Source organism: Pithys albifrons, chromosome 17 (assembly GCF_047495875.1).
Source record: "Pithys albifrons albifrons isolate INPA30051 chromosome 17, PitAlb_v1, whole genome shotgun sequence".
Classification (NCBI taxonomy): domain Eukaryota; kingdom Metazoa; phylum Chordata; class Aves; order Passeriformes; family Thamnophilidae; genus Pithys; species Pithys albifrons.
The window spans coordinates 8,811,567-8,823,261 of NC_092474.1; the positions used below are offsets into that span (position 1 = coordinate 8,811,567).

General features: G+C 41.2%; 1 protein-coding gene across 3 annotated transcripts; it reads right to left on the minus strand.

Annotated features, from left to right (window-relative positions):
- Positions 1 to 194: 194 nt before the first annotated feature.
- Positions 195 to 11,689, minus strand: LOC139679754 (solute carrier family 2, facilitated glucose transporter member 11-like). 3 transcript variants are annotated; one of them, XM_071571774.1, is made up of 13 exons: positions 11,457 to 11,689; positions 10,664 to 10,753; positions 8,638 to 8,736; positions 6,978 to 7,138; positions 6,455 to 6,579; positions 6,079 to 6,208; positions 5,442 to 5,590; positions 4,250 to 4,437; positions 3,635 to 3,745; positions 3,423 to 3,524; positions 2,844 to 2,919; positions 2,266 to 2,393; positions 195 to 1,321 (listed from the first exon to the last, which is right to left on the minus strand). In XM_071571774.1, exons 2-13 carry the CDS (start codon positions 10,715 to 10,717, stop codon positions 1,118 to 1,120), a joined length of 1,527 nt encoding a protein of 508 aa, XP_071427875.1. In that variant the 5' UTR covers positions 10,718 to 10,753; positions 11,457 to 11,689; the 3' UTR covers positions 195 to 1,117. The 3 variants fall into 3 exon arrangements, with proteins under 3 accessions (XP_071427875.1, XP_071427874.1, XP_071427876.1); XM_071571773.1 differs by lacking the exon at positions 11,457 to 11,689 and adding an exon at positions 11,053 to 11,438; XM_071571775.1 differs by lacking the exons at positions 10,664 to 10,753; positions 11,457 to 11,689 and adding an exon at positions 11,053 to 11,437.
- Positions 11,690 to 11,695: the final 6 nt, after the last annotated feature.

The following is an 11,695-nucleotide window of genomic DNA, read 5'->3' on the forward strand; positions in this document are numbered from 1 at the left end:
TGCCATTAAAAGCTTTAATTCTGAGAGGAGGAAAATAAATGTAAAAGCTAGTGCTTGCTGCAGCACCTCAGTAGCAGATGGAGTTTAAAAATGCTCACAGCCAGGAATAGTTGTACTGGTTAAGGTGGGCCACTGTCCTGGCAGGTACAGATACGGAAACAAGTGTCAGAAAGGCACACAATGTAAGTGAGATTTTTTTTTACTTAGTGAAATAGGAAGAATTTATTTTAAGTTGAGAAAGAGACATGGACAAAATGCTGGAGAACAGCAGAAAGTTCTTTACAGGCTCTCTGTAGTCTCCTTGTGTGAGTTCTTTCAGACCGTCTTTTAAGGTAAAAAGTATTTCATTCCTGTCATCTGTCCACTACTGCATGCTTTGGTATGTTGATCTCAGTCTGATGGGAACTGACCTTCAAGACTAGAAAAGGTTTTATACCCTGTTGAGTAGTTTACAATGTTAAGATGCTAGGTTAGGGAAAAACAAACCCAAATTCAAACCCCAGAACCTCTGATTAGGATACAAGTCTTTATTACAAATACCAGTAATTCAGGGAGGTTGTTGTACAGTTACAGTTGTAGGACTGAGTCAAGAGTGTCTCAGGTCTTTCAAAGAAGAGTGAAAAACAGCAACAAAATACCCCCTCTCTACATAAACTGGAGTATTTCAAATACCAGTTTCCACTAGGTCAGTTCTTGTTTGGGTTTTAACAAGAACTCAGAACGTTTCACTCAGTGAAGCGTTTGGATGCGCCCACCGACCTGACCTGAAGACGGGGCTTCGAAATACAAGAGCCACTGAACTATCTGCAGAAACCTGCCAGGGGTGTTTGCTGAACATCCTCCATGGGATTTCTGTGTCCCCACAGCATCAGGTTACAGTCGGGTGTCATGTCTTCTATGGGTAATATAATAGTATGTAAAATATAGTAACATGTTAATAGTATTTCAGGAATACATGTTTTAACAGCATTTGAGCAATATTAATTTGCCTTTAGCTACACTTCCTCTAAATACACCAGAGGATTTAATAAGGCATTTGATCATGTATGACACTCCTGATTTAGTTTGTAATTCTCACTGAAGTTCTGTTGCGGCCATAAAATTATGCAGAACTTTTTTAAATGTCATCTTGAAGTTGTCTTCTTTCATAAAGCTCTGTTTCCTTTTTGCTAGTATTTCTTCCAAAATTAAGCTTTTGAAATTCCTTTTTGATTTCCAAAAAAGATTTGTTTTTTGTCTCAGGAATTACAAGGAAGATGAAAGCAGCAACAAAGGAGCATTCCAGTAAGAACACCAGAAAACAATACTGCTTCAGTCCATTCTGAAAATAAATGTGATTGCAACATATTTCAGTTGTAACAGTAGGTTTGAGAAAATAAGCAGCTTTTTATTTCCACTCACACCTAACATTGCTGTGTAGATATTTTTAATAGAGTCATGCAATCTATCTGTTACATGTAACTTTTTAAATTTATTTTTTAGATAAAAGACTAGTAAGTGCTATGCAATACACTGGGTACTCTTTTATTTTAAAAAGTAAGATAAAACTGTTCAAATAGTAAACAATTCACAATCTAGAGACCAGTCAATGTTTGTTTCTTAGCTGTCACATATTTTAAGATTGTATGATGTATCTTTTTCTGGAATGTTAATAGTTTTCAGTGCTATACCTGAAAAAAACCAACTGTCTCACTGAGAAACAGAGCTCAACCACAAAGAAAGAACAGGCAGATCCAAATACCCTGCTGCACGATGTTCCTATGAGTTTTTCTCTCAAGAGCAAGTATTAAAACTGAAGATGCAAAACTGGAGGTGAAAGCCTGTATTGTCATTCCTAATAATCTGATCACAGAACCCTTGTCAATTCAGTGAGTGCTCAGAGGTGGCCACAAATATTACCTCAAATTTACTTTGCCAAAAAAGCACAAGGCACTGATAAGAAATGTATTATCTGAATCTCAGTATCTGATTAAGTTCTAACTTTTTATACTTTTTCCATTTTTTTAATCTGAACATGAAAGTTATCCCCCATGCATTCCTTTTAATTTCTTTATCATGTTTTAATGGGTTTCGTGGTATCTGAAAGTATTTTAAAATGGGCTGAATCTAGTTAAACTCATCTGAGGGGCAGTGAGCCTCTTGTTCAAGTGTCACTGGAGAGTATGTATCTAAGCGTATGTAATACAATATAAGCAATGGGATGGAACCTGGGAGCAGATGAAATGGGTGATGCAACCATTAGGAGTTTGTGCTGTGTGTACTTACCACTATAAAGGGAAAGAGCATTCCAATTGTGAAGAAACTAATCCAACTGACAGTCCCTCCGATCATGTAAGCAGCAGGACGCGAGGACTGCACAAATAACTCGGCTATCAGGGTGTTTGTTATGCCCCCTGGGAACAGTTCAGAAACAGAAGAGAGCATTGTGCTAAATGTCCACTTGTGGTATTCCTAAGGCCAGAAAAAAATGAGTTGCTTTTGAATATGCCACCAGCTGATCTGTTAAGTGCACTTCTGAGGCTACTGCCCTTGTAGGAATTGGTCACTAAAACACAGCCCCGTTTCAGTAGCACTGCTCAGAGAGCAGGGCCCCATCTGAGGGGTCACAGCCTATTTCCTGCTCTGTGTGTAATTCCCCTGCTCTTCGAACCAGTACTAAGCCCTCCCTCTGCCCCAGAGGGTACATGGTAGGCCTGTTTTGGGCTGCAGGATGGCCTTGCTTGGGTTCCTCAGCAGAGCAGCAGCAGCTGCACCTGAATGACTTCCCTCCTGGCACACACTGTGGCACCGCCCGTCCCTCCCTGACCTTCCACTGCTCTGACACACACGTTTCTGTGCAATACCTGGGCCCAACCCAAAACTCAAGATGAAGGCAAATATAGACATCATGCTCACGTAAGGCACCCAGGAGTACAGGTCCTGAAAGAGAATGAGGTTTTGGTAAGTCAGTTTTAAGGTTTGGCTCAACAGTTTCATTTCCTTTTGTATTTTATTGAAAGACCAGCAGACAGTCATCATTGTTTACAGCTAATTCATTTAAGAGTATCACTTGAGAGTGTTCATTCAGTTATTTTTAACTAAAATGTATCATAGAATCACATAACCATAGTATGGTTTGGGTTGAAAGGGACTTTAAAGATCACCTAGTTCCCCCCCCCTGCCATGGGCAGGGACACCTCCCACCAGTCCAGGTTGCTCCAAGCCCTGTCCAACCTGGCCTTGAACATTTCCAGGGATGGGGCAGCCACAGCTTCTCTGGGCACCTGTGCCAGGGCCTGCCCACCCTCACAGGGAAGAATGTCTTCCTGATACCTAATCTAACCCTTACTGTCTTTCAGTTTAAACCTGTTCCCCCTTATCCTGTCACTACACACCCTTTTCACTCACTATAATACTGTGTAATAAGAACGAGTCCTTTGCACCTGGTAAGTCAGAGAGAAGGTTAGAACAGTGCACCAGAGGGTCATGAGGAGATAACCCCCAATAATGAGGTATCTTCTTCCCACATAGTCTATCAGTAAACCCTGTGGACAAGACATAACCTTCTGTTAATACATTGATCTCATTTTTACCAACATTCTTCAAGAAGCATCATTACTCTTTGTGCTGGGAGGTAGAACAAATTGTTCCTTACACAGGAGAGGGCTGTGAGGCATTCACAAGCTCCAGTGCCAAGTGTCACATACGGGATTTTTTCAGCTGAGATCCCAGCTTGTTCAAAAATATAAGTTGCATAGAAATAAATCTACAACAATGAAAAAACCAACAATGAGGTTTCATGGTAGTTAAAATATTGTCTGGAAACAAAGTCTAGTTAATACTAAACATACATTTCAGTGTATTTTATATTGTGAGTTACTAATTCCACACAAGCACCAAAAGGAATCTGTTAAATTCATGTTCATGTAAATATATTGCTATCAGAAGAGCAAATAAGATTATTCAACTTACTGAATATAATACTTCATATTCCTAAACCAGATACAATGAGAGAAGCTGATCCACCTTTATTTACTTTTTTGGAAGAATGTTCAAGTCTTTCTTTAAAGAAATTTGCATACCAGAAACAGAAATGAGGAAAAACTGAAAAAACAAGAAACTGAAATAATGCAAGGATATTCTTTCCCACTTAGCTCATTTCTCTGAGCTTCTCTATGTGGATTCTTGGTATTAACAAATGTTAATAAATGTATAAAAACAGATGGAAATTAAATCATGATTTAAGCTGTTTGTTCATAGGAAATCTTACAGCATTTATCCCACTGAGCTGTTGGCCCATTGTCATCACAATGACAGTGATGAGCTGCCATCTCACACCACGATCAGTGAATAACTGCCAGGGCTTCTTGGGTTTCTCCCCATCTAAGGCAAAACATTCCCTCTGAATGTCTTCCATCTCCTTTCGATACTCTGAAGAACCATGAAATCGCTTCAAAGCTAAAAATAGAAAAAATATTTTCCCTTATGTTTACCTATTGACCACAACTCCCAGAAAATCATCTCTTTCCACAATGACCCAGCTTTTGGTAGGATATGAAAACTTTTCTTTTGTACAGACGTTTTTCCCTTGCTGTTTTTTCAGCTTTTTTTTTGTGGTGGTGGATTTGGAGGACTCTGTGCCATTCCTTTACTTGCTTTTAGAAGAATATCTGACCTTGAAATATTTACTAAGCAAAATATTTTATATGTCATCCCCAGATCTCCAAACACTCTTTTCATAAAAGGACACTCCTACCAGACTGAAGTGTTTTGCTCATACTTTAGGCAGATCCTTTGTTACAGCCCTGACTTTAATGCTGCCAGTGGGATGCAGTTAGTGAGCTGGAGGAAAACAGTAAATCCTTCTAAGGTAAATATGATCAGAACTCATTTGGATGCAAGACTGAAATCTATACTATCCATGCTTATGTTATTAAAAAAACCCAAACCTGAGAGAGTAAAAACTTGAATATGATACCAAGATTACATGCTTCACTTACATTTAAAACACTGCATTTAATGAAGCACAAACCAGATCATAATTTGAAACAGACATTATGTCATTACATCTTGTCAATGGCTCTCAAATTAGATTTAACTCTACAGGTCATTGGTAGTTATGGTGCTTTTGCAGGTGGCACGTTCTACAAATATTTTTTGGCAATTCACAGATGTTACTTTGTCCAAGAGAAAAATTATGAAACCTTTAAAATTTCATTAAAGAGTAACAAAACATGAACTTATATTTGAAACTAGGATAGTAAAGTTTTGTTCACACTCCATTACAGGCTCCTGAGTTCCACAACCTCTTTCCATACAAGCTCACTGGAGAAAAAACATGTGCCAAAAAGCACTAGGTGATATAACTGTGCTGTGTAGATGGAGATAAAAGGAGAATCTGGAACCCAATACACTTGTTGTACCCTTCTGAAGACACAGAAAGTATAGATGCTGTGTATTACCTTTGGCACAGCTCAGCTCATCACCTCTGTCAATAAGAAGGTATCTGGGACTTTCAGGAAACCATGGCAGGAATAGAAGCTGGGCAAATGCTGGAAAACAGCTGCTGGATAGCAATAGAGGCCAATACTTTTCTCCACCTAATAATTCCCTGGAAGAGGTGTGAAAAAAGAAGTTAAAGAAATACAATAACTGGCTATTGGTCACTATTAATGCAGCCTCTGCTCCTGGAACTTAAGATCCAGATGGATGAAGGCCCAGCAACTTCCTCTGATCTCACAGGGGACAAAAGCAGCAGTAGTGCTACAATACAGAAATGACCAGTCCTTTGCTCTCAAGTCCTGTTTTGTGAGCATTCATTGTGTCCAGCAAGAAACTGGCAGAAAACATGAACTCAGCACAAAAGTACCTGTTTTACTGATGCTGTTCTGGCTGAGCCACTTCCCTAGGGAGGCAGCACTGATGACTGGCAGTTGGAGGAATAAGGTGACCAAAGCAAGGTTCTTTTTTCTTCCAGGGGGACCTTCTGTGTGAATTCTAATGCTACAATGGCACAAGGAATGTTCTGCAAGGAGCTGCAGGAAATTGGAATTCTTTACATGGGAGTAACGCAAGACAGGGAAAAAATGCATTTCTAACCTCAAACCAATTATTTGTCCTGTTAGAATCCCTCCAGTGAGAAAGATGGAAGTTCCCATGGCCAAGCCACCTCTTAGATGTTTTGGGGCAATCTCCCCAATATACAAAGGCTGCACACAGATCCCGATACCTGCAAGTAAACGGAAAAACATATTCCTATGAATAGAAGAAATTGGTTTGCAAAGTGTTACTAAACCAAAATACATAAGAAATTGGTCTTGGTTAATTTCCTATTAATTTAGCTGCCTTCAGATTTCAAGTTAGACTACAGAACATTTTTGTCATAAACACATATCGTAAAACCTAAAGAATCTGCAGTAACAATAACTTATCATTCACCACAGCTTACTGATAGTAGGAATAGGAAATCATTCACCTGAATTTAAGCCAATCAAAAACCTTCCAGCAATCAGTAACTCAAACAATCCTGTAGGAAAACTGATCCCCATTAAAATGGAGGCTAGTATTGCTATAATATTATTCATCAAAAGAGCTCCTTTCCTAAAGAGGAGGAAAAAACAAAAAACAACAGTAATGATAAAACAAAAACATACCACCCAACCAAACAATTTGAAACTAACAAAAAAACCCAAAACAAAACAAACAAACAAAAACACCAACCAGACTTTAAGGAAATCTGCAATAACATGTTTTTTAAAGTTTTCCTTTCTGGTAATAGGAGAAAAAATGGGCAGAAATGTGCTACTCCCTGGAAACCCAAACAAAAAAGTCACATTGGAATAAACTGTGAAATTCTACTAGAAAACTGCTTTGAAGTGAAGAACAAGTATAGGTATCCAAGGTACTCTTTCCTCCCACTCTTTTCCCATTTATTTACTTTCCATTCCAGTAAGGTAGCAAAAGCAACCCTGCTGCTGTGTGCCTGCTGCTGCACTGACCTGCCCAGCCGAATGGCCATGCTGCCTCCAATCAGGGCTCCACACAGACCTCCAAGGGAAAAGATAGAAGCAATGACAGACCAAAGGAAAGTCAGCAAATCTGGATTTAGTTCCTTGTGGTAACGACTAGTCCAGGTTTCGTTTAAGAACTTGTGTATATGCTGCAGTAGAAAAGAATTAGGAATGTATAGAATTACATACAGCCTTACAGCACAGCACTACAAACAACGTGCACACCAATCCTGAAAACCAATTCTGGGAGCTAAGATCTTATTTGTGTGACATTAAACATACAGATGTCTAGCAGAATCTTCCTTGACCACAACGGTGTTCCCTACTCCTCACACACCTCAAAAGCCACTGAGCAGCTTTGCTTCGTGCCCTGCTCAGACAGGCTGTGCTGCACTGGAGGAGAAACACCACCCTGCACAAGGGTGCTCCGAGGTCCTTCCGTGCAGGGAAGGGGACAGGGTGAATGATTGGTCCTCCTGTTCTTAGGAACATCTCAGAGCACCGAAAATACTGCCATCAGGAGACTCACTCTGACACTGGTTCTAAATCTTTCTGTCTTGGTGTAATCCAACAAGCCAATCCCCTTTGCAACTCTAATACTACTTCGCCTTACTTTGAGTCTTCATGTGTCAGAACTTTTAAACTGTTATTCTAAGTGCTTGGTCTCCTAAAATTTCTGTTTAGAAACTCTCTAACTGACATGTATCTGTAATCAGAGACTCTCATCCTTGCCAGCAAAAAAGACTTCATAGAACAAAGTTCCTGGACTGTTCCTCTGTTTCCAGCATATTACATGTTCTTTCACAAATGGCTTCATTTAAGCTTTCTAAAAAGCTTAGTGTCATAGCAAATTCAGTTTTCACAGTTTCGCAAGCAAATCAATCAGCTGATGCTCAGGTCCTCTTGAGTCATACACAAAATAGGCAGAACCCTTCAGGCCTTGGCAAAGGATGCACAAGTAACAAGCAGGTGAAAATAGCTATGAGTTACTCAGCCATTACAAATGCAACTTTTAGACTCCTTAAGAAGATCTTTTCCAGCAAGCTGCCTTGTGATGGACAACTAACCTTTCTTCCAGTTATCCAGTGATAGGACAAGTGGGAATGGTTCAAAGCTGTGTCAGGGGAGGTTTAAACTTGACATAAGGAGAAAGAGTGGTGACATCCTACAGAAAGGGTGGCCAAACACTGGAACAGGCTTCCTAGAGAAGTGGTCAATGCCCCAAGGGCATTTGGACAACACCCTCAGTAAAGTGTTAACTTTTGGTCAGCCCTGAAGTGGTCAGGCAGTTGCACCAGGCTTGTCATTGTAGGTCCCTTCCAACTGAAAATGTTCTGTTTTATTCTTGTTCTTAATGTTCTGGGCTATTTTAGTCAATGGCGTAACTGAAACAGATACTATTTATTCAGTTATTCCTTCTAAACCATACTTTAACAGAGGTATTTATGTGGCCTATTTGGCACTTTTACCTGACATAGAATACCTCTGATGAGAGGTACTTACAAACAAATTCACATGAAACATTTGGGAACTCAACCAGACTCCTGCAAATGAGAGGAAGCCTCCTTGAGTTCCCACTGCAATCACATTTGGCCTCTTGGCCAAGTTAGAGAGGGAACAGCCCTGTGAACAAGAGATGAGCTTTTACCTGTGTGGGTGCATTGATAATGGAGACATTATACCCATACTGAAAGGTTCCTCCAATTCCAACAGCACAAACAGCCAGGAACAAGGTACAGCTGGGGAGCTAGAGAACAAAAGAAAGTAATGGGTAAGAGAGAGAGGTCCTTGAACACACACACATAGTATCTAGAAGAAAATCACGGTGAAATACAATATGAATTTAGTTTGGAACAGTGAAAATACTTGTTCAGAAAACTACATGAATTCCTCAACACCTGCAGCAGGAGAAGCACTTCATGCTGCCTTTGGCCGTGATCATGAACAGCCTTTAGAGATGCCACAATTACAAGTCTCCAGATTAACTGTAGGCAACGTAACCATTGCAAGTTTTGTTGGAAACTCTAAATGTTTTTTGCATGAGCCACACTGCTCATGGTGTCCCTTTTTAATGGAAGAATGCTAGGACTGTCTACGTTCGGTGTTAGAGGCACAATGACTCAGTAAGAATTAACCAAATCCCAGTTTATGTGACACACATCTCAACTAAGATGTGAGAAATAACAAAATTTATTTCCCATTGCAAGTCCCTGAAATGATTACTCAATGTCTGCAAGTTAACAGGTGCAAAGCCTTAGTATCCTAAATCACAACATACTGGTCACTGATGATAGTATTCCATCTGAAGTTTATTAGCATGTATTTTTTAATTTTTCAATATTGATTACCTAGTTACATTCCTATATCAATACTATAAACTGAAGTTAATAGTCACAGATTCATTGGTTTTAAGGTAAATACAAACTATTATAATGATGCCTTTAAATCTCAAAAGTCTAATTGGTCATAAAACATTATACTTTGGATGAAGCCTCTGGGTCAGAGATCTCCAGAGGTTTATATAGTGTTTAGTTTTCTCATGTGGTGCTTTCTTGACTCTACTTTTTACTGAATATCATCATACTAAAAATTACATCCAGTTCAAATATCTAGCAACCCTTTCCTTTAAAATTAGGTCCTAATTTCATCTCAGTATCTTATTGTCTAACTTCAGCTTGACACAACGTCTCCTATACTAAAGGCACTTCAGTGATAAAAATTTCCCTCTCTTTATATATAAAGACTGTACATTTTTTTTATAACTTTGTACTCCCTGAATTTCTCATTGTAAGGCACGTAGACTAATTCTTCATAATTCTCATTCTTGGTCCAGTTCCCAGAAATGCTGAGTTATTCCACATACTACACTGTATTCTGAAAGAGCTGTCTTTCCTAAAGATAACTCACCAAAACTTCCTTCCTTCAGGACCAAAATTCAGAAGTTCAAATTGATCTTAATAAGGAAAAATGCAGTTAACATTTCCTTACAGTTTCCAATAATAAAAAGTGTTTCTTTGAATTACAAGCAAAGCAATGAATCCAGAGTAATAAATAAGGGCTGCAGCGAATATGGCAAAAAAAAAATAAAAGTAGAGGTGGTAAATACTGGCACTGCACGTTCAGACCCTTCCATTAACCAAGTACTGTAAAGGTATTTTGTGCATCTCAAGAGTACAACCTGGAATCTAGAAAAGACAGAAAACAAACAACCCAAAATTATTAACATACATCAGATAACTTAGGTTTTGTTAAGACAGATCTCCTGTTTTTCCTGCCCAAATCAGCCAGCTCATTACGCTGACATGTTGTCCTACACTGGAGTTTGGGGTCTAATTTCTTGGAGACAGCACAGACAATTACCTCATCTATTCTGTATGCTACCGAGCTCCTGACAATTTATAAGCATTTTCACCTCATCTCAGAAACATGACACAAACAAAACTCAATTTACATTCAGTGTAAAACGTGAGAATCATAAACATGCTTTTACAGCTTCCATTTTATAACACAACTAGGCGTTCAAGGAAAGCACAAAATTTTATCAGCCTAATCCCCTAATGTTTTTCTGTTTAAAAGCTAACATGAAACACCAGTGCATTTCGCATTTGTGCAGTTGCTAAAGCTACAGACTCCCTGCAGTATGCCCCTGCAGCAGCCAGGGCGGTTCTGCTTACCTTGCTGGGCGAGCCAGACCCTCCGAGCAGCGGCTGGTGCTCCGTTCTGAGCATGGGCTGAACTGGCTTTCCTTTGCAAAATTTAGTAAACTACATAAAAGGTGCCAAAGAAATTAAGTTACTATTATATTTAGACATAGCCAGGTTTTTTTGGCTTGTTGGTTTGGGGTTTTCTTTGGTTGGGTTTTTCGTTTATTATTATTAATTTAGTTTTAGGGGTTTTCGCCATTGGGATTCTCCTCGACGGTTCAGAGCATTTTGATGACAGAAAGGTCCAGCTTTGCCGAAGCCTCACAGCCGGCCCGGAGTGCTCTCCCGCTCCAGCCCCGCCGTACCCGCACCGAGCGGGTCCCCCCGCGCCGGCCCCGCAGCGCGCGGGTTTTACCCACCGTGTGCCTCGGCGCCATCCCTCGCTGCGGCTGCCGCTGTCTCTGCCTCAGCGATCAGCCCCTCAGTTCTCAGCGATCAGCCCTCAGTTCTCAACCCCTCAGTGCTCAGCCCTCAGCGCTCAGCCCTCAGTTCTCAGCGATCAGCCTCTCAGTTCTCACCGCCCAGCCCTCAGCGCTCAGCCTTCAGTTTCTCAGTGCTCAGCCCTCAGTTCTCAGCTCTCAGCCCCTCAGTTCTCAGTGCTCAGCCTTCAGTTCTCAGCGCTCAGCCCTCAGTTCTCAGCCCCTCAGTGCTCAGCCTTCAGTTCCCAGCGCTCAGCCCTCAGCGCTCACCCCCTCAGCGCTCACCCCCTCAGCGTTCAGCCCTCAGCGCTCACCCCCTCAGCGCTCACCCCCTCAGCGCTCACCCCTCAGTTCTCAGCCCCTCAGCGTTCAGCCCCTCAGCCGGCCGGGTTTGCCCTGCCGGGGATTAGAGAGGGCCACGGGCAGGCGCCGCGCGGTGTCGGCTCCGCTCGGGGCGGGTTTTCCCCCGCCATGGCGGGGGCCCCGCGGCCCCTCCGGCCAGCAGTGCCTGCGCCTCCCGCGCTGCGGCCTCCGCGCCCGGGACTACAACTCCCATCGTGCTCGCGGGCCCTGCTCGGAGCGC